We start from the raw sequence: 27,038 nt of genomic DNA on the forward strand, positions 1-27,038 counted from the left end.
ACTATTTTCACTTCACTAGAGTAGACTTCAGTAGACTTCACTAGAATCTTTTGGATGATTTCAGCCCTGGAATCACCAATCTCCACTAAACATAAGGCAAAAGGTAGCTGTTAACTTAAACCACCCCTACATGACATCACAAGGTGTAACAGAGCATTTGGAGATGTAGATGGGCCAATAATAATGGATTATTCAAACAAAACACAACTCCAGGTATGTTTTCAATGTCGATTTTGCCTAATAGAGGATCTTTAAGCTTAAAAGTTACATTAAAGTGGACAACTTATGAAAAATAGATAATTATTTCTAAGGGGAGTTTTCTGCAGTTTTACTACACTGTTATTTTAGAGTTTTTGCACTTGTAGTAATGACCTTTAGGTTGAAACTTGTAACTTTGACTTGTAGTATTGAACCTAAGAGGTGTTGTTCCATACCCAGGCAATAGTTCATATAACAGAACACACCGTAAACTCTTCCTCCCACCTTCAGGTCATTTGTTCAATTTGTTTCAGTGTGGAGCCTGCAGTCATCTCAGTCCTGAGCAGGCAGCTAACAAGTATTGCAAAAGGTGCACTATAACTTGTTTCTTGTGGAGGGCCTGCCACCTGCTGTTTCCATGGAGATGTTATTGCTTTGCTTGAAAGTTTCTGCTGTATGGCTTTAAATGTATCCATCTAGGCCTATCACGGTAATTACGATATCGACTGAGAGTTCGATATATGAAAGCTGGAACAAATATATTGGGGGTTAGTATTTATCATGTGTAGATTTTATTTGCAAGAGTGTGGGGATTTTTATCAGGTTTATGGAATAACTTATAATTTGAGCTGTAGAGGTTAAAATAAATCATGTATATGGCTAATTATTAGTTTATTTTGCTTTTTATTTGTGGCAGCTCATTCTTTTTAATTTAAAAATAGATTTACTGGGATTATCTTGCTTTATTGTTTTTTTTTTTCAGTGGCATAAAGTAGCTTCAATATTGCAATTTATCTCAACATTTCTCTGTACCAGTATAGCGTCCTTCAAAATTTCTTATGACAGTACTGTAGAGGGGTGGGTCAGCTTTAAAAAATATATGTATATATACCACAATATTTTTCCGAGTTAAAACATGCCAGGTAGACACGGTATGTTTAATGCCGTACTGCTGTGCTTACCTTTGCAATTTAATCTTTGCAATCTCTGTACTGGTGACTGTAACATTTATATACAGTGAAGAGGCAAGCATAGGACATGAAATATGCTAGAACTTAACAGATAAAATCTTATCTCTCACACACTTAATTTGATCTTTAATTAGGTATGAACCAATTAGCAAAGTCGCAATTAAAAGTTCACATTCAAGTTCAATACTCTCACACACTTTCTCACACAATGAAGGGCATTTCCAGACCGACAAATTAATGAGGTGCGATTAATGGTTTATGAAATGTTAAACAACTTTCATCAAGCAGAGACATCAAAGACCATAAAGAAATAGAGAAAGAATATGTTTTTAAGGTTGAAATATCTCGACTGTTTGTAGACCTATTAGTGGTTGAGAGGAAAGTTGAAGCTGTGGTGACTGAGAGTTCTGCTGCTCCTGTGAAGTTGGGGCAGGTGATGGTTGAGCATAGACTGTATAATAGAAAAGGACTAAGGGAGTGTGACGTCATAGAGCTCAGTGTCAACCAAGTGAAGTGGCTAATCTGCAACCACGGACCATATTTGGAAAGCCGAGCATGAAACCAAAAAGCCAATCGGTAGGCTGTTGAATACTAGCCAGGCTGGTGTCACCTAGTGTCTCCTCTCAATTTCATTTCTCTCCAGCGACTAGGTCAGGAATCAGAGTACACTAGATGGTTTGCAAGAACCCCGGAAGTTGTAGACCGTGCACTAGCCAATCAGTGAGCTGAGAAGCCAAGACGTCAAACTCAAGCTCCTGTCTCGGTCCCTTTTGTGATACAGCACAACAGTAAACAAAGTGGTCGAGATGGATGTAGACAAAGCCATACATTCTGTGTTGGCAACGATTCCCGAGATCGAGGATTTAAAGCTGGAACAAAGAGAATGTTTGGTGAAGAGGAAAGACATTATTGCCCTTCTTCCTATGGGATTTGGCGCATTGCATATGTCACAACCAAATAGCAGCGATTAGTTGAATAAAAAGTACCCGCCTGCCATCGTGCGAACAAATCCTAATGCTGCAAGGTCAGATGAATTGAAACCAGCTAATGAATCAGTTGAATACGTGCCCCCTCCTGCACTTAGCACTATGCTGTCAATCAAACCTGTTTTAAACACAAGCAGGAGCAACCGCGGGGGAAAGCAGGCACTGAATTGATCTGTTCTTAATCTTCATATCTTAATTTAGAGGCAAAATAGCAAAATAAAAACCACAGAATCATGTAGAGTGGGTTAATATGAACATTTTAAGACCAAAATGACGAGTATGACAGCCACAGTTATCATAATTTATGCAACTTCAAACTAAGACTCCTTTATTTGTCCCTTATTCAAACCCCAAACATTCCCTTTTAGTTCTTTTATTGTTCCTGTGCAGGTACTTTCATGCCTTGGTAATTCTTACTGAGGCACTGTGGCATTGCTAATCTCCTCTGGGCTAGCTGCTATCTCCTAAATTGGCCCCATGTGAGCAGCCTCAGCAGAGCAGGTTCTCAAAAGAACCAGCTTTCAGATCCCCCAGCTACTCTGGATCAATCGATTAAAGGGAGCGTGCGGCGATCTCCAGCCCAGGCAGGGGTGCAGCTGCCTGGGATTACAGACAGAGAGCCCCTTAAAGCCACAATCTTCTCCTCCAGGCTCAAAACTACCTCCTCTGACTGTTCTAACCCCGGATCACCATTCTGTCCAACCTCTTGCTCCTGTTTCTTTTTTGTTCTTTGAATGTCAGTGCATTTTACTTTTGTACCTCAAGGGGAAAATCTGTTTTATAACATTGGGCAGAGTGAAGTAAAGGGATTTCCTTAAATTGTTCTTCAAGTTACAGTGAAAGAAATGTAATATAATATATATATATATATAAAGAAGTCCAAGGTGCAAAGTTAAAATACAGCTTTTGTCTTTTGGACTTCTCAACCTCGGACTTTCAAATTTCAAAAGCATTTACAGGTCCTATATTATGCAAAACTGACTCCTGTGAGCTTTAAGTCAGTGTTTCCCAAACTTTTTTTCTGGGGACTCATACTTTAAAAGTCACAAACCTTCGCAACCCAAGTCAATAGACATTATTTGTAAATCACAAAATAAAGACCATTATTTGACCATTATTGAACATTAATGAGGATATTTTATTTTTGACTAAGTGATCGTGTCTCTCTGGACAATTAGTATTAATCAAGTTTTAAACAATGCAAAACAGTAATTGAACCAGCAATAAAAGGATCCATAAGTCGCCGATTTGGACATTAAATAAAAAATTCTGTTGAACCAGCAATACTGGAACAAAATAATTAATAAAATAATCACAAAAAGATCAGAAATTATGTAAAACATGTCTTAACATTTCAGTATTTCTGGGCCCGTCTGTGTTTTTGTAGCGCGTTTCTGTCTGGAGTGCAGGAGGAGAGCGCAACATGCAGATCAGTGTCAGAACTGATTATTACAATCCTACATGCAGATCTTGACAAGGCGACCAGTAAACAGCTCTTGCGACCCACCTGAGAGTCGCGACCCAGTCTTTGGGAAACACTGCTTTAAGCCATGTTATGTTATTACCTCATCACAAACATAGCTGGAGTTGTTTGTTGCTTCATTCACACATGTCTGAGTAATCCTTAGTTATAAGTTTGTCTAGATCTCCAAAGCTCTAAATGCTCTGGTCCACCTTGTTTACTGGTTGATTTGCAATTTCAGGCCTGAAATTATCCAAGTAATTCTAGTGAAGGTGTATGGGGTTTAAAAACACACCGTAATTAAAAATGTTTTTTGTTTGTGAGAAGAATTCAATCTAATCTGATGATGATTATAACATAGATCAGAAAATAGTGTGATATGGGCCCTTTAATGAATAGTTTTCCCTACGTGTCCCTATGGGGATTTTATTGTTATCATTTTACCAAGAATGTATCGCAACGTGGCATTACATTCATCTGTTTTCATAGCGATAACCAGGCCAAGTTTCAGGTCAGGAGTTTATTTAGCAATAAAACACCTGTAATTGGATAAATAGAAGATAGACAGGTTTAATGCCATGTAGTGGAAGCAGGTAAAGCAATAACATCTCCACGAGGGAAGCAAAAGAAATCTCACAAGCAATTTATCTTGTCCAAATAAGCTGTCAGTGTACCCTACCTCCAACCATTTTCCAAGACAATCTCTGCTCTATTTGCTTCGTCTATAATGTACAATTCTGCTCCTATTATCTCGCTTCACCATTGTATTTCTGATCCTGTAGCATTCCATCTTGTCCTGATCCCGTTGTCCCTGTGAGCCCACTCCCCCATGTTTCGCAGGTTGGTACCACCCTCTGGCATGCTTCCTACTCCAGCCTATAATACTCGGAGGAGATTTTCCCTCCGGAGCTAATCCAAGATGGCGGAAACCAGGGACCCTGCAATGGAGCGGGCTCGGGTGAATAGAGATGACAGTCTGTAGTTCTGAACGATCATAGGAAAATGGGTCCAATTAACCCCACAGACGAATGGAAACTGGGAACATGGCGCCTCGGGGTGGGTACAAAGTGAAGGTTCAGGAGAATCAAAGAAGAAGCTGATGATTAGAAGGTGGTTTCAAATGGAAGTTTGGATTGTGCATTGGTAGAACAGAAAAATGTCATCTTTCTTTCTATGAATGAACATAACCTATAGTTGCAGTTACAGGTCTGCATTGATTTGCAGCAATAGTTTCTGTTCAGTGGTACAATCCAGTAAAAGATAAATGCCAATACTCAGGCCTGGGACGTGAGCAATCCAAACAGACTGAGAGTGGATTTGAGCTTCAAAGGGGTACAAATACACTTCCATTAAGTGTTATTGTTTTATCTGCCTCATATGGTGCAAACACTTTAAACTGCAGTGCTCCCTTCTGCAAAATTATAATGTGTTGATTAAAGGATTGCCTATTTGGCACTGGCCATAACTCATGGCATTAAAACAATTAATATTAAGGCAAGGCATTAGCAGTAGAACCTTATCTGCATAAGCACGGCTTTAGTGATCCTACTTTAAACTAATCCAATATTCCAGAGGCTACATAGACCTATAGCTCTGCTCATTAACACATGTGTGTAGAAGAATGAGACAGATTCCACACAGAAGAATGTGTCTGAAAAGTGCACCAGTGGAAGACAGTGGAGCAGTGTTTACTGGTGTGTCCCAGATTTTGGTTTGACAGGCCATTTACCAAATGCTGCTTAACTGTGCCTCGGGAAGTAGGAGGTCTTTATGGTTTTGTTTTGGAAACAGAGTAAAAACAAGAAATGTGAGCAAAGCTGAGACTGTAGTCATACAAGTACACTACCCATTTAATGACATCTGTATCAATAAAAAAAACTAAATATATTCCCTCCAACTTTCTCATTCTTATACTCCTCCTTTCTTCTGCCATCCATACAAAGGACTGCTTTGTTAAATATTTAAATGAAGACTTAATACAAAAGGTAACTAGATGAACATACTGCCCTGTGTGTTTTGCAGTTTGAAGACTGGGGTTTGAATCTTGACCCCACCTAACCCTTAACCCATAACCCATAACCTTAAACTAAACTTTTTCTTCTAGTGAGCTATTTTTATTAAACTAAAATACCAGAGAGCTGCTCATTTTAGTGGTTGCGATAAATTGAGTATACCTAAGAACCACGGCAAGCATTTAGATGCCTATAGAGATATAGATTCTACATTCACGATCGTAATAATAGTGAGGAAAATGAGTTCTGCATTCCCTTGCAATGGCCAGTCTCTAGTCTAGTTTATATTCTTGTGCTCAACATTACAGCGATAATAACCACACACTTGGGGCGTGAAACAGAGATTCAAATGGATCTTCCGCTTTCATATATGAACCATTTTTACCCAAGCATGGATAAAACGGGAATTTTGAGCAGTATGTTTAAGCGAAGCAGTGATTTGTGCATCCCATTTGCCTGGCTGATTTATTCATGTACAGGTGGGCTGAGGTGCACATTAACAGTGGAGTGCGAGTATCTGTAAGGGTTTCTCTGGGGAGGCACCATCTGAGGCTGTGACAGTTCGCTACAGAAAGGAGGTGGCTAACTCCTGCAGGATCCCCGCACAGAGTAAACATTGGACATCCTGCTACATGTTTAATAGGAAGGAAATCACATTAATTATTAACGCTGGCATCTTCTTTATTTCATGTTGTGGGGTTCAGGTCGACGGAGTGAACTTTCTGAAAACCCTGGGCTATTTTTAAACTGTGAATGTTACATAAAGTACTCTTGTAGAAGATTTGCCGCTGTGACATTTGTGATGAGAGCTGTTCGGAGCAGGCACTGAGCACAAATTCCACAAAAATGGTTTTAACAAGTCACTGGAGTTAGACATCTACTAGAGTTTTACTGTATATTGGCAATTTGAGAAGTACTAGTTGTCATGTTTTTGGAGAAATGACTCCAAGGAAAAAGTATACTTATTTCTTGATCGCCAATTAATTGTCATAGTAATGCATTTTGTCTCTCCTCTCTATGCCTATAATGAAATCAAAAGGCAGGTTTGTAAAAGTGCAATTGTTGTGAGCAATTACATTAATGCTGGTAGGTTAAGATAAACTTTATTGTCTCTGTAGTCTCCTCTGCATTTTACCCACATTTCAAAACTGCTGGGGCAACCTCTCAGTAGAAGTGGGTGTTCAAAGTTCAGCTCCATCTCTAGGTCTTGAGCTAGGTGCATGATGAGAAGTAGTAGCTTGCTTACGGCCATACCAACTAAAGAATGGCTGATCTTTTTTTTATCTCAGCATTGGACTTGCTCTTTCACTTTGAAGATGTCAGTTTCAATCCCAAATCCCCCTAACCCTTAGCCTTAAAGTTAGATCTTGAGCTATAGGTTCATGATGTATGATGAAGTGCATTTTAGTTTCCATATAGAGATGTAATGATATCCAAATCTTCATGGTACAATATTATGATGATATGCATCTCACGGTATGATAGTTATTATGATATTTTAAAGAGACTTACATAATTGTAGATGGGACACTTTTTTTGCTTTTAAAATACCTTGACAACATTTTGAATTATTTCTGTCATAATCCCAGGATTTCAAGTAAAAACATATTTCTTCATGTTGTCTGCGCTGAAATGAATCATGGGATATGTAGTTCTCGATGTTTATAAGCTGTTGCTACTGTAAAACAAAGCATTTAAGCAAAGAAACTTGTGTTTTCGATATATTGTGACAGCCCACAATATTATTGTGAGACCTTTGACGACACAATATCACGATATTTTGGTTATTGCTACATCCCTATTTCCGTAACATCAGTTTTATGACAACATCTTTCTTTACATCAATACAAATCTCTAATATGTATTAATAATGAACCTGAAGGGGCGACATTATCTCAGTAGGTATAGTGTTTGTCCAATGAGCAAAAGTTTGGCAGTTCGAATCCTGTTCTCGATATAAATGTCATTGGTTGAGCGGTCAGATCCACTGTCCACCCAAACCCACCTTGCCCCCAGTGTGTGTGTGTGCACTGATGTATGAATGTGTCAGTGGTTCTTTGATGTATAGTGCTTTGAGTGCCTTGAAGGTGGAAAAGCACTATATAAAAATCTAAACATTTATCACTGAACCTTACATATACAGTAGATATGAACAGTGGTGAAAGAAGTACTCAATTCTATTAAGTAAAAGTACCAATATCAGAGCAAAAAAACTTCAAGCAAACATGAAAAAGTCAAAATATTAAAGTGCAAGTTTAAAAATGTACTGTACTGTACGAGTGTAAGAGTAAAAAGTTAAGTGGTAAATTTTGTCCAATAGAAACAATTGAATCCTTTTTTCCCCCTAACTTTTTATTTGTATATTTTTGGTTGCTCAAACTACGACTGTGTAAAAAAATAATCCTAAACACTTTTAAGCAGGTCAGTAATAATACTTTTACTTTTCAGTCTTGGTAAAAAATGTAGTAAAGGAGAAAGTACAGATACCTGCTCTCAAATGTAGGGAAGTGAAAGTAAAAAGTTAGAAAATTACATAAGTGAAGTACAGATATTTGAAATGTTTACTTAAGTACAGTACTTTACTACTTATACTTCATTACATTCCACCTCTGGATTATGAACCTTATTACTTGACGTAAGTTAAATATTCTTGCTTAACACTCTTCACTAAAATATCTTTAGGGTAAAGCTTTTCATTAATCAACTTTCCGATAATGGATACGAAACAGAAGCCAGAAAATGGGCCCTTAACCGTACTTAATTCACAATCTTAATTTAGACAGACATTTCATTAGTTTTTGTTGACTTGTTCCTAGTTGATTTTGGATTTTTTATTTACCACATCCCACATGCCCTTTGTCATTTAATTACAACCTTCTTGATAGGTCATGGGTAAATACCAAGAAAATCCTGCACATTTTTGTCGGATAAAAATCGAATACAAATTAAACCATCAAAAATCACACGGGGCCCATTACCAGACCACTGTTACTCGGGCTGTGTGCTATTGGCCCATTTTAGCCTGTAAGCAGTCAATCCGCCAGGGCACTTACCACAATTTGTTCTCTATTCATTCATCTTTGTCAGCACCTGAGCACCCTGGTTCGGTTAGTTAGACGCCGGTATGTTGTGGGCAGAGGTTGTGGTGTGATTTGGTCAGATACTGGAGCGATGGTTGCTGACCAGATGGGCTCTTCCTTCTCCAGTCACTTTCCATGAGGCAGGTCATCTGTCAGACTCCTCGCAGAAGCCCACACACTGGTGCTTAGCTGGGGACAATTTGATAGGATGGACTGAGCTGGGAAATAACCAAGCTCCAGTGTGGGGTGGGTCATTATAGAGGTGGAAGAAGGTGCAGAGACAGGCTGTGGGCAAATCTGAAGTCCTGAAGCAGCCTCAGATTACCATATATGTTACAGGCAGACGAGGTTAGAATGCCAATACTATTCATTAAAATGTTAATTCTGCTGGCTACATACTATAAAAGATTGGACAATTTTAATCCTTTAAACGCACACTATGTAACTTTTTAGTTGGGGATTCGTAATCTGCTTGGATATGGTGGCTTGGCTTGGCTTTGGTGGGGACATTATCAGCCCCCCTCCCCCCGCATATGTTTTGTGATTTCTTTCCAAAAAAAAAACACAGAGTCTGAGAGGTGGTTTCATTTTTCAGTTCGCAAAATGTACAGTTTGTGTCCAATGCCCTTCAAAGATGATTCTTTACCGGATAAAAGCGATGTAGAAGTTTGTATCAGATTTCCCTTTGCTTGTTGGTGATGAGATATTTGTGAGGTGATGTTCATACATTTTTCCATGGAATATTGTCAGTAGAGTCGGGCTGCTCACAGCGCATAAGTAGGGCTCTGTTTGGGAGGTGCACTTGTGGCGATAGTCACTCTTTTTCCACGGCGACTCATTATAAGGCAAATTTATTTGAAGATGAAGCCAAGTAAGTTCCTTTTGAAAAAGTCTGGTGCACAGCATCTTCACTCACGTCTGCTCAAGCTGCCATCTTCGGGCGCTGGCCCTGTCCTGCCACTTCCCCAGTTTAGACTCCTGGCTCCACTAATGACATCACTCTGTTTCAGCTAATGAAATAGCGGCAGGAGTAACCCTGTCGTCATATCACTGAATACATCTCAGAACGTCTAATAGACAACATGTGAACTAAAACGTGTTAAATTAATACTACTGAGTTTGGAAAAATATTGGAATAAATGTATATTTTTGTTTATTAAAATAAAATGGCAAATATTGGTAGGGACTATTTTGTCTTCCCCACATATTGGTTGTGACATGTCCCCACCCTCCCTATGCAAACCTACGCCCTCGGTCAATGTTATGGCCCCCAGAAAGTGTATTGTAAAAGCAGACAAAAATCATACTGTCTTCATCTAATTAGAAAATATTTTATTTAGTGAAAACTTGAGCCATGTGAGCCACTATATGAGGCTTTGGGATGAGAGCTGGTGGAATGTCCAAGGGAGGTCCACCCTGCTTCACCCCACCATCTGAAAAAGCTGTTCTAAAACTGTACTAGTGGCCAAATATGTCATGCATGTGGATACAGTGATGTGAGAGTTATGGAGTGGATCAATAGATTTAAAAACTTTTTTTTTCTAGGATTTAAAATCAGGTTAACCAGCTTTAATTTTCTGAAAAAAATATAGATGACCTTAAACTATGACAAATTTAAGGAGAAAAAAAAAAAAGCTTTTAATTTGAGGTCTGCCAGCTGCTTGTCTGTTTCACTGTTTGACATTAGTTTTGCAGGTTCTACTTTTTTACATTATAATCTTTTGAAGTACATCCCTGCCCATTATTACACACATATTGATCTCTGCTGGGTGAGATAAGCTAATGTTAGCAATTTTACATTCTAATGACTTCATTAATATCAAATTACCAGCTCTTGTATGTCGCCCCCTCAAGGTCAAAGCTGTAACTCCTTCAGTCGTCAAGTGCCTGAGAGCTCTTGGCAAATTGTTCTCTGTGGCTCAATTCACTGAAGGAAGCTTTATGTAACAGTGACAGGACGTGAAAGCAGTTTGTCAATGGCAGTTTAAGACATGGAAAGGAAATAATCATTTTAAGTAATAAATAAGTTGTCATAATTTACATGCAAGACACTTTAAACACGAATTCAACAAGATAAAGGTGTTTTCTGATCATTGTATTTGTCAAATAGTAATTTCTGTGTATATTATAGGAGTTTTGACCCAGTTTATGATGTGGTTAGGTAATACAGAATTCCTAAGTAAAAACCACAGTAGTGTATGTGTTTATGTTCCAATATTTGCACTTTATGAATTGTACTGAAACTGTTTACACTAGCCTCACAACTGCTTAAATGATCTAAATGTGATTTTGTTGTTACTTGGGACAATGACAGTAAATCCTTGAATCTTGAAATAAAATCTGAAAACTAGAGAATTTTGTAAAATCTTAAAATCTGTGTTTTAGTGAAATGAGTTATCCAACCTGTCATAGGCACTTTAAATATTATTGGTGTATTATTGGGTCACCTGAAACCCGTTAATACCCAGGCTGTTGCCACCTAGTGCCTCCGCTCAATTTCTCTTCAGCGACTAGGTCAGGAATCGAAAATACACTAGACTAGAAAGTTGTAGACCACACACCGGCCAATCAGCGAAGAGCCGAACCAACCAGAGTTGTGGTAGCAGACTGCATAACGCTATCCTCCTTTGGACTTCCTGTGTTAGATACAAACTTTGCATTTTTTATTGCACCTTTAATACACAAGTTCACCTCTCTGCTTTGTTTGCTCTTGCGCCGGCAATTACTTGGACACCACTGAGTGTTCCGGCACATTACATACGTCATGACCAAATAGCAGCTTTGGGTTAAACAAAAAAAGTACTCACCTGCCATCGAGCGAATCCTAATGCTGCGAGGTCAGACTGATGAATCAGACTTAACCCATTAACTCCCCATATCTGAATTTTCAACACCTACCTTAAACCCGATATTACCTTTGTTTGAATTATTTTGCTCCCCCTTTATTCCCTCTCCCCTTTAAAGGTGCACTATGTATTTATTTATTTTTTTGGAGGCCCGTCACCTGCTTGTTTCTATGGATGTGTCATTGCTCTGCCCGGAATGTTCCACAGTATGACATTAAACAGCTCCTACGTACTTACATTGATTCAATTACAGGCTTTTCTTTTGATCAAAAATACCTATAAAAACAGGCATTCTGACTGTGAGCGGGGTTGCCTCTCCACAGATCTGACCTGTAACTTGGTCCAGTTTGATCTCCATGAAGATAGAAAGTTTAACACCATAAATACTGTGAAACATTCCAGACAAAGCAATAAGGTCTCCTTGGAGAAAAGCATTTGACAGACCCTCTGAGTTACACAATGCACCTTTAAACCCTCTCACACTGTCTGTATCTTGTATGTTGGCGTATGTAGACCGTCCTGACAAACCATACGGCGTTCCCTCTTCACAGCGCACCGAGGTGGTCCGCCATTGCCGCTCGCCTTTATCTCCGCTCTGTTAATTGCTCATTAAGAAGCTGAATGTGGTTTTAATCATGCGGCGCAGCAGACAGGCTCAAGTTCATTAGAGACAATGTCCACACTGGAGTCGAGGGTGGCTGTCTGAACACATGGCATACACACTTTTATTAAACGCTCCCCTGGGACAGTTTTGCCTGCTTTGTTTGTTTATTGCTTATCGTTGCAATGTTTGGGCTGTAATTGGGCTTTTGCTGCGTGCACATTTACCCACTGATGGGAAAAGGTTACAATATATTGGAACAAAGGAGTAGTCATGCAAAAACGTTTCTATGACTGCTCCCGAAGTTTTTCGTCTAGGTAGAGATTAAGCCACGCTTCAGTGATGCTCAGCAGGGTTTTATTATTTTGTTTTTGATGCTAATGTCCACCGTGTAAAACTAGAAAATGAGAAATATAACTTAACTCTTAACCTTTCGGAGTTGTTTTCTTTTCATTTGTCTGTCTCTTGTGCTGTTCATCTGTCTGCTTTTAATTATCGGAAACACATGCACATGCATTATTCAGCTTTACCACTGGAGGCCAGCGGTGAGCAACTCAATATATGCTCACATTCTACAACTTAAAACATAAAAGAATGAAAATAATAATAGTATCTACTGTGACAGCCGCAGTTTCTTATATGGTGATGTCAGAGTTGGAATTAGAACAGTGCTGGGTGGGAGTTTTCGCTTCTCCTTTTTTTGTTGAAACACCTAAAGAGGACCATGCATATTCGTATTGATCAAAGGCTCCTGAAAATGTGTTGTTTAAATCCTTGAAGAACTTAAGGTGGTCTCATTTGATGGAATATGGTGGAATTCATTGAATTTTGTCATGAAATATTCAAAATATATATGCACAAATGTTGAACTTGATCATATCTATCAGTGAGTAAACTCAAAAACTCACAGTTTTGCAATCAGTTCTGGATTTTGACAATATTAATTTTAGCTGACCCATTTGTATTAGACATTACTGGCCTGTAGAATGTTGTGATACCATGTGGCAATACAGGAAGTGCTCCACTGTGTTTTTAAACTCCATACTCCGTCACTAAAACCATTTGGATAGTTTCAGCTCTGGAATTTCCAATTTTTCTGTTGAATAAAAGGATAAAAGAGCTGTTAACTTGAAAACTATGACTTCATGACATCACAAGGTGGCATGGAGCATTCTGCACTTTGGAGACATACAGACTAATAATGGATTCCTCAATGAAACAAAACACAACTCCAGGTATGTTTTTGATGAGGTAACAGCATTGTAACATGGCTTAAAGCTCACATGAGTCAATTTTGTGCAATACGGGACCTTTAATATTTTATAGACATCAGAGATGAATTGGGAACACTCACCTCATAAAAGGAGAGTGTATTAATAGTTATTTATTTGTAACACAATTACCTTCACATCTGAGTATGCAGCTGTGGAGAAGAAAAAAAAAAGTCATGTTATCAATTTTCTAGTTCATAGTCATAATCCTGATAAATACAACCATCCTACTCTTCTCATTTTCCTCAAATTATTTTTTGTACCAATTTGTTTTGTGATTTGAAAGTGCAATTTAGTTGCACAGATTGTTATGAATATTTTAATTTGGACTGCTTTCTGTTTTTTGTTTTCTTTTTTCAAATTATTCATTTGATGCATTTGTTTCAGAATTTTGGTTTAGTTTTTGTTATTTTATTTGATTGCACTGATTTACATTTTACAGCTGATGAGATACTCACCTTTTGTGATTCAGCAGTGTTGGGGAGGAACCTTAAATAAAGTAATTAGTTATAGTTACCCATTACTTCTCATACTTCTGTAATTGTGTAAGTAATTAATGGGTTAATTAATGCGTTAATGGGTGACCAAAGTAGCTAATTGCCAGATAATGTAACTATTCAATTATTAAATCCCTTTAATTCCTCAAAGTACATCCGAGCTGCTTTTCCAAGTTAAAACAAGCTAAATTCAGCCATGACCAAACATCATTTCCCAAACACATGTACTGTATCAGAACATTACAAACATGTGGACATCACATGACAGCCCTTATACACATGTAAAACCCATAGACTATAAAGTGAACCACCAAACAGATATTAGATGAGCTGCACTTATGATAAGTAGTGTGAGCAGAGGGCCGTGTCCATTATCACATCATTGAAGCGAACTGTAAACTCCAGACGCACAAGTCACTCCTGCTGTAGTCGTCTGTGCTCCTATCGCAAAAGAGTCGCCAAATACTAATGTATACCCATTAAGTCCACAAGAATTGGCATATTTCCTCATGTGTGTTGACAAAAAGTGAGTATTTGTCAACGCTAAACCAAGGAAAGGAAATGTCAGGAAAGTCTACAGGGCCTCCTCACACTGCTTCTGATTGGTCACATTTATAGTCGATCACTGTCTCTGATCTCTTGCCTTGATTTTGTTTACTTCCCAAAATAAAGGAAAAAAAAACAAACTTCGCATCTCCTTTTCATGAGACGAGAGAGTGCAGCCTGATCTGTCTTCGTTGCTGATACTCAAAGTAAAATAACAAGCCCCATTACACTGACAGTAACTATAATAATGTTAGAGCAGAGGAAAAAGTACTTGTTACTGGTAAAAGTAACAGTTCGTAACCCCTTAAACTTAAACTGTACTTTAACAGTGCTATATTGTGATTCACTGTTTATTTTCTCCATCAACCAGCCCCACTGTATTCTGAACATGCCTGAACCTATCTTCAGGCTATTAGCATTGAGTATTGATATGTGATGTTGTTGACAGCGTGACAGGCTTTGTTTGAGGCTCAAATGCAGAGATTGATTACTCCTTCAATTCTACTCCACACAGAAGAAGAGCCTGGGGACTGCTTGGGCTGGGGGAGTGTTTGGGCCATTAATGCATAGGCTAAAATTAGGAGCGGCAGTCATTAGGGAGAGGTGCTAAAGATCAAAACATTCACAGGTAATTTCAGTCAGTGATTTATTTTATGCAAGAGGCTGCAGCACGGGGGGAATGTATTATTAGAACATAACAAGCATCAAAACATAAATAACTTTGTTGACAATAGAAAGGACCGATATTCGCAAGCTTTGCATTTGTTATTTCGGATGGAAGTTGGCAAAAACAGCAGTACACTGAAGTCCTGTTCCTTGCTATTTATGGTGTCCATATGCTGCACCGTACATAACCCATAGACTGGAAATATACATGGACATAGCTATACAGTGTTCCAAATAGGAAGTGAGCATGGGTACACTTTGGGCTCCATCAACTCTGGCTCAGACTTTTCACCTCTCTCTGTAACTAGTACAGTGAGTCTCGTCATTTTGGCCTTAAAATGTTTGTATATTTTCCAGTAGTTGTAATAGTGCCCAATGTATTTTGATTTTTGAGTGCATATTTCTATTCTTAAAAAGCCTGTTCAGGAAGGGAAAAAGAGTCACTTTGTTTATCTCATGAACTGTGGAATTAGTTTGTAGTTGGAACTTATTTTTGTTTTTTTACCGCCAGCCCCATAGCATTACAACCCAGGTCATGTTTTGGTCAAATTGAGTTTTTGTCTCGTTCTAGTCTCCAGACCCTGCTGCGTCCATAGGTCATTGGCTCCATTCTCAGAAAGATTGTTACAGTCCAAACCGCAAACTGGCCCGGTCATCTTGTTGACATAGGCAGTTTATTTCAAGTTCATGTCCCGAAAACATTGAAAAATGTCTTTGGCAGTTGTTCACCACAAAGTAAGTGAAAACAGCACAAAATATACGGAAAACATGGCTTTACTGACCTGTTTCATCTAATGGAAAATGTTGGCTAGTAACACTACATGTGCTGCATTGAGAAAACATTGTTTAAAGGTCCTGTATTACACAAAATTGATTCTGGTGAGCTTTAAGCCATGTTATAATGGTGTTGCCTCTTCAAAAACACACCCTGAGTTGTGTTTTCTTTCATTCACACTTTATCTGTCTACATCTCCAAAGCTCAAAATGCTCTGTTCCACCTTGCAATGTTAAGAAGTGGTAGTTTTCAAGTTGACAGCTACCTGTTACCTTTAGCTCAGTAGAGACAGGCAATTCCAAGGCTGAAATGATCCAAATGATTCTAGTGAAGGTGTATGGAGTTTAAAAACACAGCAGAGTGCTTCCTGTGATATCACAAGGTGGAACAGAGTGTGTTCTGTTTGAGAGAAGAACATATATAGAACATATGTAATATAGGCCCTTTAATGGCTCTACATCAGAGTTCTGCTCCGGGTTGGGTACCCGCGGGCAAATTGCTGAAACGGGCGGGTTTTAATTTATTTTATTTTATGGGTGAGCAGATAGATAATTACACACAGGCGGGTCAGGGCTAAATTGGGACTAAACCAGAACTACACCAGGACTAAACCAGTTCTAAACCTGGACTAATCTTGGACTTAAGAGCAGGGTGCCCACAAAGCACGATCGGGCGACGGCTGCTCGGTCCTTTTGCCTGCGGTCACCCGACAGTCTATGCGAGCGTACCACCAGGCCCATCCTGACAGTGAATCCTGGTTCAATTCTGGGTTAGTCCTGGTTCAGTCCATGGCATGCGCGGCGCAAAAGTGCGACATCTCAACCAATGTTTCTTCTGCTCAGTAAATAATGCCTGTGAAGTGATGACAATTGAGTTTTGTCTGTGAATTCATATTCATACTGAAGAAAGCGTAACCGTTTCATTTCATTTTGTGATTGTAATTCTTGAAGTCGTAACTTTTCAATTCATATTCTGATAAATGCTTCGGAATGCTTTTAATTTATTTCTGGTTTATCACGGTGGGTAACGGGTGGAATGTTAACTGTTTCGGGCAGGAGTGAGTTTAACTTTGATATAATCATGGGTTAACGGGCAGGTGCGGTGCTGTACTGCGCGGTGTGGGTGGGTGCAGGTCACCAAAAATGGACCCGTGCAGGACTCTGCTCTACATCAAAGCTAACTCTGAAAACCTGCACTGTGTCCGGTTTTCTTATTGTGCCTAATTATACATTCTATTTAAACTACTACTCACTTCAGTTGAGACTTTTTGCCCCATGCCGTCACTTTGTATACACTATACTTTCTAACACAGTGAGAAACTATTCATCCAAAAGTAGACAAAAAAAAATCCATAAAAGAACTATGGATTTTAGCCGACAGGTCCTGGTCTGAGAGGTTCATCATTATGCCCTGACGTATCCAGGATAATGCAATGCTATTTATGTTGTTTATCTTTGGATGCACATTGAACATGGGCTATAGTTCTCTCTCGCAAAGGTAGAATGGTGGTCTTTGGTCTATCGAGAGGGAATCACGCTGTGCCGGTTCTAATGGAAATCCATACGAGCCCTGCTGATTTCTCCCTGGAGTTTCATCACATGTCAGCTTTTATTTACTGACATCATTTAGGTGCAGTCTGCTTCCTTTTCTTTAACCCGGCTCTTGTCTCTTTGTCTTTTTCAGTGGTCGTGCTGTACCTGCAGGCGGTGGGCACCAAAGAATGGAGAGAGGTGAGCATTGGTGATTTTCCCATTGATTACACTATACTTTGCCATGATATACTAGAAAGGTAATTTCCAAATATAAACTAATCTCATTTCTTTCTTATTTCTTATCAGTGACTAGACCTAAGACCTTGAGTAAATGCTATATTGCAACAAAAATCTACTGTTAAACCATATTTATTTTACCTGCCTCCATCTTTTTATAATATTGCCCTGTAACGAAGTGATATCATCTGAAGCTCAGCAATCGATAGACTCTCATTCTTCGGATTCAATGGACACATTCAGGACACAAAAAGCTTTTTCCTGTTAAAAACTCAAAAAGTTAGCTGGATCAGAAATTCGTTTCAAAATATCGTTCAGCTGATATCTCGGTTGGACATAAAATTTGATATTTGACTATTTGCTGGTCCAGAAAGTCTCATAGTGTTTGGATTTTTATGCTTACAAATGTACTCTGTATATTACTTGAGAGATAAATAAGAGATTCACAACCCGTTTGGATCAGTTTAGTCTCATTTTCGTTTAGTTTAAAGGGAATAAATGCTGTTTTCAGTCTCTGCGCTGTTGGTTAATATTGGCAGATACTTAAAGGTGCATTGTGTAACTTTTGTGGTGGAGGGTCTGAAATGTTTCACAGTATGACATTAAACCTTTCTATCTACCAAACCAGACCAAGTTACAGGTCAGATCTGTGCAGAGGTAACCCCGTTCAGTTAAAATGTCTGTTTTTCTAGGTATTTTTGAGTTATAAAACTTGTAATAAAAATTGTAGGTAGAGCTGATTAATGTGGAAAATTTGAAGCAGAGCAATGACATTTCCATGGAAATAAGCAGGTAAAGGACCCCCCAACAGAAAAGTTACCTTGTGCACTTTTAAAGCCATAATATCTGAATCGGTATTGGAATTCATAAAGTACATATAAGGAGGCTGAAGTGTCTCGCTCAAAGGCACAATAATAAACAGCGTAATAAAACCCTATATGTTCACTTCTGTTTCACCGATCAATGCTACTCTCTGGAGATTTCTCTTATGTTCTTATAATTATCTTGTTATGTTATTCTCGCTCACATCGCAAGCACAGCTGTGCACTCACTTTTTCAGATAATGAAAGGAGTGTAGAAGAAAATCTTAATTTCAAACCAGCGCTTGTGTCAGTAGAAACTTAAACACATGTTCACAGGTTTTAATAGTGTCATTAACAGAAACGATGTAGAGTCTGCCCTATGTCAGCATGAAATGCACAAGATTCTCCATCAAATATACCTTTTATGTCTCCCTCGCCGCCTATCTCCATCTCCTCACCTTTCTTCTTCTATCTTCTTACATAACCTTACCTGAGCCACCAGCCGCATTAGCGCTCACCACTGTTTAGTCTGGGAACCGCTGATCTCCTCTCCTTCAGCCCCTCACACGTCTTTAGTCTAAGAACGAGTAATCAAAACACAACATGAATATAATGCAATCAACTGAGTAAACATTGATCAAACTGAGAGACGATAATTGTGCTCCAAATGAAAGCTGGCAACAAAAAAAAAAAAAAAAAAATCCTTTGTAGTAAATCCTGTTTGGTATGAGGACACATTGCTTTAAGGTCGAACAACTACAGGGGAATTTGCAGGTGCAATTAAGGAGTAGGACGTGACATTTTTGCCTTCGTCTACGATTTTGAACCCGCTGTGCTCCTCACGCGTGTCATGTCAGTGTGACTCGAGCGGCTCTGTCAGATCGTAACCACCAAACATCAGTAACGCTACGGTAACAGCCAATAAAACAGAGTGTCAGGGGAAGATGGAGTGACAGACACAGAGACACAAGATACAAACTCAGGAAAATAATTATTACTCACCTCTTGTAAAGTTGTACATTTAAACTGCAGCATCTCCCGCCACAATTATCCTCCACACAATAATCTTCCAAAACAAGCGCTGTGAATCTGTTTGAAAGTGTACGTTTCAAAGAAAAAAGGTGAACCTTACCTAAGTTGTTTTACATCCTCGCAGCATGCGGTGGAGAGGTGGCTGCATAGCGGATTCTAAGTCCAACCTTCTGCTTCCTGTATTGAAGTAGTAGGTGCAAACCTTCTGTCACTCCTTCAGTATCCTCACACTCAGAATATTAATCAAAACTTGTTATATTAAAAAATGGTAACTTTCTCAAAGCTGGTTTTAGGACACGAAACAGCTTATGCAATCGCACTCACAACTTTATAGCCTGTGGTCCCCCGCTGCAGTCTTTGCGATCGGAGACTTAAAATCTCATAAGATTCTCCTTGTGTCTGTGGTGTGTACTTTTTATCACACATTTAAAAAACGTTTAATACAGAAAAATCCTGTAGTGTATGGTGGCCTTTAGTTGACATAGATAAGTCAGTTTCTATGTTCAAAGGGAAATATATGTATGAGATTACCAACTGGTTATAACTCAGAATTTACTTTTGTGAATTTTAGGTCATATTAGATCACTGTTACCTCCTCATAAACATGTCTGGCGGTTGTTTTTGTTTCAGAGATGTTGATAATCTTTAATTTGTCTGTTGCCAAGCTCAAAATGCTCTGGTCCACCTTGTGTTGTCATGAAACTGTAGTTTTCAAGTTAACAACTACCTTTTAACTTTAGGTTCACTAGAGAGTACTGACTATTCCAGGCCTGAAATCATCCAAAATGATAGTGAAGGTCATGAGTTTAAAAAACTGTGCTTCCTGTATTACCATGACATACAAGGACAGGTGTTTTCTTTGAGAAAGAACTCATCCTAAATGCAGGGTTTGTGTGTTAACATGTGTGAATGAAACAAAACAACTCAAGGTAATGCTTTAAATGTGTATCAGGTCATGGTGTCCTTAAGTGCAATGGTCAGGGCACGCTACAATGTGCACTGAACTTCTAGTTGGATGGGGAATGACATAATCCAAGACATCCAAACTCAGGACCTCACTGTCTTTTTAAAGTTGTACATTAAGGAAGCATCTCTCCAACATTTCACACAGTTAGCAATTTATCACTTTCCAAAAAAAGCCCAGTCCCCAAAAGATTCTGCAATTTGAAAAAGTTTGACTTGCAAGGTCGAAAGTTGAAAATGATGGTTAACTACATCCCGCAGCTATGCGGATTGGGAGGTAGCGATTCATTACAAATCACTGTCACATTTATGAGATTCTATGAGTATTTGAAACAGATGTGAATACAGAAAACTGAGTACTGTCCAAAATTGTACAACCAATTTTATGGCAGCTACACAGTCGTCCGATGTGCTCAGTTCACACAGTATGTAGATTCAAGACTCTCAATTACACCAGTGTTATTCCATTACTGTAGTATATAGCAGTATTAATGTGGTTACCCATGTATTTTGTATGCACATAAATTACCTTCCTCTAGTCTAAAACAAAGTAAAGGCATAATAACCACCATGCTTTTGAACTTTCACTCAAATCTATATGCACATGCTAATTCATTCCAGCCATCAATCACTGTACACACTGGCCCAAGAAATTCAATTACACAGTGAGGCCGAGAGCCATTTGGAAACAGAGAGGAGTTCTGTAGTGGAGAAACAGCTCCACCTAGTGTTACATTTTAATACTGTGTGGGTCATGGTGGAAAAAGAAAAAGTCTCAGTTCAGTAATGATCCAGCCTGTTGAAATGCCTTTGAGAAAATGCATTTGAATGTCAGTCTAGAGCAAATTACAATAGATCATTTGATTCATTGTTGTTTTCAGTTTGGAGATTGATTAATTCTTCCAGATGTAACTCTATTAAAATATTTTCAGAAAAAATATGAAAATAAATTACACAAAAATAACAACAAATATAGCCGCAAGCGGCAATGATCAGCCCTCGCATGCGCCTACACCTCGTCCCGCAAACGCCGCACCCCACAAACACGCGCCCTGCAAATGCTGTGCCTCACCCTAATAACCCTAAGCTTAAACCTAACCCTAGTCATAATCCTCCCCATAGCCCCAACCCTAGCCCTAACTCTTAACCTAACCCTTACATTTTACATAATTTTTGCATGTATTTATTAAAACAAACAGGAGTGGTTGCAATATACATTTTTGTTTCTTTTGCCAAGATGCATCTGGCTACAAAATTTTATTTATTTATTTTTAAACTTTGTGTAAGGACATCTCATTGGCAAGAGCAGATTTTGTGCTTGTTGCCATGGCAACACCATGTAAATGGGGTGTGGGCATCACTGAGGTTTTTAATCGAGACCATGTCAGAAATGTGTATACCAAATGTTATGTAAATGACAAATAAAACGTTATTGCTCTGTTCAAAATATCTAGGGTGCTCTACTGCACGCATTTTTTTATTTTCTTACAAGAATCTGTTCAGGGTCTGGGTGTTAACCCACGATTAAAATTTGAGTGAAATCGGTTAAAGTTTGTGCAAATTGCTAGGGGGTGCCTTTGCTCCCACTTTTCTTACATCAATCTGTTCAGGGTCGGGGTGTGAACCCATGATTAAAATTTGAGTTTGACCAGGACTAAACCAGATCAAAACCAGATCAAAACCAGATCAAACCAGATCAAAATCAAGATTCCATCATGGAGACATCTTGTGTCAGCCAATGACCCAGCAGCATGGAGATGATGTCACATTCTATATGTCACATCATGTGACTTTTGCGCCCTATAAAAGGCACGAACACTTTTGGAACAAACACAACTTCTCAGGACACTGGTGAAGACGCACACAAACATGGACAGCTTCGAACACTTTCTCCTCAAAACCCTGGCACCTCCATACATTAGAGGATGACGCCCACCTCTACTACGAGGACTTCGACCTGGAGGCTCTGCTCTCTGCCCACACCATCAGGCGGCGTTCAGAAAGCCAGCAGAGACCCAACTGGTGTCTCCCAACATCCAGAACTCCTCAAACCCTGAGGAAAGAAGTCCAGTCCAGCAACTTCCACCCCTGGAGGACAGCGCTCTGGTCAGAGAGCTGTGTGTAGAGTTGGAGCGGACAAGGGCCCAGCTTGCAGATCAGATCAAAAAGAACTTTGCTTTGGACTGCAAGTTTAACACTGAGGGGAAGATGGCCAAAGAAAGGCCTTGGAGCTCACTAATGCTCTTAGGAAAAGACAAACACAAGAAGAGGTTAGAGCACAGCAAAGAAAAGGCTAAAAATGGTGCACTGAACTTCTTACTTTCTAATTGGGATGAATTCCATAATCCAAAATCCAAAAGACCTTTGACCTTCCTATTTCTATACAGTAAGGAAGTTAATCCCTCAAGAGCAAAACTTAAAAAAAGACCTCAGATGAAAAAAGACTGAAATTTGGAAAGTTTGCAAGCTCAAGTTGAAAATTATTGTTAACTAAAGCCAATTCCAGAACTATTTTATTTACATCATTAAAGTAGCCGTGCCTAATTTTGACAGGTCTTAAAAACATTTCACACAGTTTGCAGCAATGCACCCTTATTCACTTTCCAAACACATTAATACCATCCTAATTATTGGTGTATGGTCACATTTTTATATAGCGCTTTTTCTCCTTCAAGGCATTCAAAGCACTTTACATCAAGGAACCACTCAGCCATTCATACACCAGTAAGTGTAAGTGTTTTGCCCAAGGACACAAAAGCATTCATCTATGGGAGCTGGACTCTAACCACTCTATCAATGATGTTTATGTCGAGAGAACCACCAACCTTCAGATCAAAGGACAAACTCTCTACCACCTGAGCTAATGTCACCCTTACTGACTATAATCTTTTTTACAACTTTCAGAGAGTTTTACCATCACAGTAAAGCTAACAGTGTTAACCTCGCACTTCCTGCTTCTCGGATGATTAGACCATTTGTCATTAGATCCAAACAGCCCACAGTGGTCTCATTTTGAACCCACAAGCTGCTTTTATAATATATCTGTGCTAGGGCAAACACATTCTACTCTGCTGCATAGACAGAAATCGGGTACAGCCACATTAATGACCATTTATTAGGGTTATTACACTGTGCGGTCAGTGAGGGACACATTAGAATCTCAGAAATCCTTTACACAGGTTTTCACAACTTTCCCCACAAGATTTCACATGCAGATCATATTATTCTGTGAGATTTAAATGATGTTCTAATGTTGTTACCTCATCAAAACATACCTGGAGTTGTGTTTTGTTTCATTCATGTTTGAGTAGCATTTTTATTTTTGTTAGTGGTGTAGTCATACTAGTAGTTGTTTTTTTTTTTTTTTATTAGTGGCATTGTAGTAGCAGTAGTAGTAGTATTAGTAGTATTAGTAGGAGGAGTAGGAGTAAGAGTAGGAGTAGTAGTAATAGAAAAGTAGGAGCAGGAGTAATGGTAATAGTAATAGTAGTAGTAATGTAGGAGTAATAGTAATAGTAGTAGTAGTAGTAATAAAATTAGTAGAAGTAATATTAGGAGTAATAGTAGTAATAGTAATAGTAATAATAGTAAAAGTAGGAGTAATAGTAATAGGAGTAATAGTAGGAGTAATAGTAATAGTAGGAGTAGTAATAATAGTAAAAGTAGAAGTAATAGTAATATTAGGAGTAATAGTAGGAATAGTAGGAGTAATAGTAATAGAAGGAGTAGAAGTAATAGTAATAGTAGTAGTCACAGTAATAGTAGGAGTGGCAGTAATAGTAAGAGTAATGGTAAAAGTAGGAGCAGGAGTAATAGTAGTAGTAATAGTAATAGTAGGAGTAGTAGTAATGGTAAAAGTAGGAGTAGGAGTAATAGTAATAGTATGAGTAGGAGTAATAGTAATAGTATGAGTAGGAGTAATAGTAATAGTAGGAGTAAGAGTAATATAAGGAGTAGAAGTAATAGTAATAGTAGCAGTCACAGTAATAGTATCAATAGCAGTAATAATAGGAGTAATAGTAATAGTAGGAGCAGGAGTAATAGTAGTAGTAATAGTAGAAGTAATAGAAGTCTTATTATCAATAGTATTTGACTGGTGACATCTCCAAAGCTCCAAATACTTTCCTCCACCTTGTGATGTCATGAAGCTGTAGATTTCAAGTTAACAGCTACTTTTTACCTTTTCAGTAAAGATTGGCAATTCCAGAGCTGAAATCATCGAAATGATTCTAGTGAAGGTGAACAGAGTTTAAAAACACAGTGGAGCACTCCCTATATTACCGCATGACATCACAAAATGGAGTGTTTTCTGTTTAAAGGAAGAACTCAGCCTAAATATGCAGGTTCTGTGTGTTAAACATGTGTGAATGAAACAAAACACAACTCGAGGTGTATTTTAGCTGAGGAAACATTGTGACATAGATGCGAAAATAACGTAATATTGGCCCTAAACATGTATTACTGTATCTTGTTTGGTTTATCAGCGCTCTCTCAAAAAGGTCGTCTGAGGTGATGAAGAAAATAGCCAAACGTATTTCTCCCCATTTGTGAAAATAAATGATATTCTTTTTCCATTCAGCAAAATAAAAACATCCCCAAATGCTTCTGGCACTATATACTCCGAGCATGCTAATACGCTCCTTGACGCTAACTTTAGACGCGCTACGTTGCGAGGGTGAACAAATCTCCACAAAAGAGCCACTCACAATGCATTCTGCTAATACACCTATTGTGTCGTGCAGTTATGGAAAACTCCAATTTCAATGCTCAAACAAGATGAAAGCTAATCTCTCACAGGGGAAGGCGACACAAGGCAGTCGAGCATAGAGGTGCTGTTACGAAAACAAATACATCTACAGCACCAGTCAAAAGTTTGGTCTCGCCATCTCATTCATTGTTTTTTTTTTTTTTCTATGTTTACTACTTTCTATGTAAATACAGAAGGCATCAAATTTAGGAAGTAAGATCTATGCGGAATTATATAGCATATTTTATAACCAAATCCTCAAATTAGCCCCCTTTGTTTACTCGAAAAATCTTTACAGTATTTTTTGGACTATAAGTCGTTCTGGAGTTTAAGTCACACAAGCCAAAAAATGCACCAGACTATAAGTCACACTTTTTGGGAGAAATTTATTTTAGAAAGTAAGAGACCAGGAACCGACATTTCACTACAACTTGCATCTTGAAATGAAAGTTGTAGTAATAACAATAGAAGAGAGAACAACAGACTGTTAACGTCACATATGAACAGTTATTCAGATAACTAGAGCATAAAAAACAGAACACGTTTACCAAACTCCATCTCACTCTAAACCTCTAATTTCACTGAATTCTTTATCCTCGGTGTCACTTTTGAGTAACTCCGCGACCTCTGGTGGGAAACAGAGCGCTGCTTCCTCTTCTATGTAGCTGTCATTAGACTCAGCATCAGTTCCAGTTAGAATTATCCCGGCCTTTCTGAATCCCTACAGGATTGTTTCGGTTGTCACTGAAGTCACTTAAATTTTAAATTTTCAGTGGTACTGAAGTAATGGTGCAAATGACTGACATGATACCAGACAGGACAGCGGTTCTTTCTGCAGGAGACATGTGCAGTAGAGTAAAGTGACAGTGGTACAGGAGTAACTGGAGTAGCAGATACTGACACACAAGAGTAGAGCGCCTTCTCACGGCTGTCAGTGTGAAAATTGTAACATATCGCAGAACCACCCAAACCATGAAAAAAAGTGTGACTTATAGTCCGAAAAATACGGTAGCAGAGTTATTTCAAGGTGCCTTTTGTAACCTTTCTGGGTGAGGATCCATCACCTGTTTGTTTCTATGGACATATGTCATTGCTCTGCCTGCAATGTTCCACAGTATGACACTGAACAGCTCTAACTTACATGTATACAACTTCAGGTGATGTTATAGCTCAAAAATATCTAGAAAAACAGGCATTCTGCTGGTGGGGTCGCCTCTCCACAGAATCTGACCTGTAATTTGGCCTGGCTTGTTCTCCATGAAGATAGAAAGGTTTAATGCCATACTGTGAAACATTCCAGACAAAGCAATAACATCTCCATGGAGAAAAGCATTTGATGGACCCTCCACCAGAAAAGTGACAATGCAGCTTTACTTATTTTCTTTACTAAATAACTCCATATATCTTACTTCATATATTTGATGTCATCTGTATATCAAATGTGGAAAGTAGTAAACATATACATTGTGAAGCTCTGTTCATGTGGCCAGCTGGGTTTGGTGATAATTATTGCAAACATGTACCTCAACGAAAACGCCACCATGGATCAATACCGCTAAATACTGTCAAAAGTCTGCAATCCATTTTGTACAATCAATATTTTTGATGCCATAAATCATAGCCCCACATTGTCTATCTGACAGAAAGGTCAGAGCTGTTATATAATTGCGTTTTTGTGTAGAGGGTGAAAACTGGAATAAAAAAAGTGAGGTGTGTGTTGATATTGCAATCCTACAAACCTGGATAACTGAATTCAAAATCCATAAAATGAAGAAATGTGCTTTTATTTAATATTTAAAGGGCACATATTACA

The 27,038-nt window shown here is 38.6% G+C and overlaps 1 protein-coding gene across 1 annotated transcript in view; it reads left to right on the forward strand.

Moving 5' to 3' along the window:
* The window catches only part of LOC110158002 (copine-9-like), a 229,330-nt gene that overhangs the window by 71,251 nt on the left and 131,041 nt on the right, over positions 1-27,038 (forward strand). The window contains exon 3 of the mRNA XM_020922421.2: positions 17,595-17,641. Coding sequence (XP_020778080.2) covers positions 17,595-17,641 — 47 coding nt within the window. The remainder of the gene's footprint in view (positions 1-17,594; positions 17,642-27,038) is intronic.

The sequence above is a fragment of the Boleophthalmus pectinirostris genome, unplaced genomic scaffold (genome assembly GCF_026225935.1).
Source record: "Boleophthalmus pectinirostris isolate CB_2022bp ecotype Guang Dong unplaced genomic scaffold, ASM2622593v1 HiC_scaffold_8, whole genome shotgun sequence".
NCBI lineage: Eukaryota > Metazoa > Chordata > Actinopteri > Gobiiformes > Gobiidae > Boleophthalmus > Boleophthalmus pectinirostris.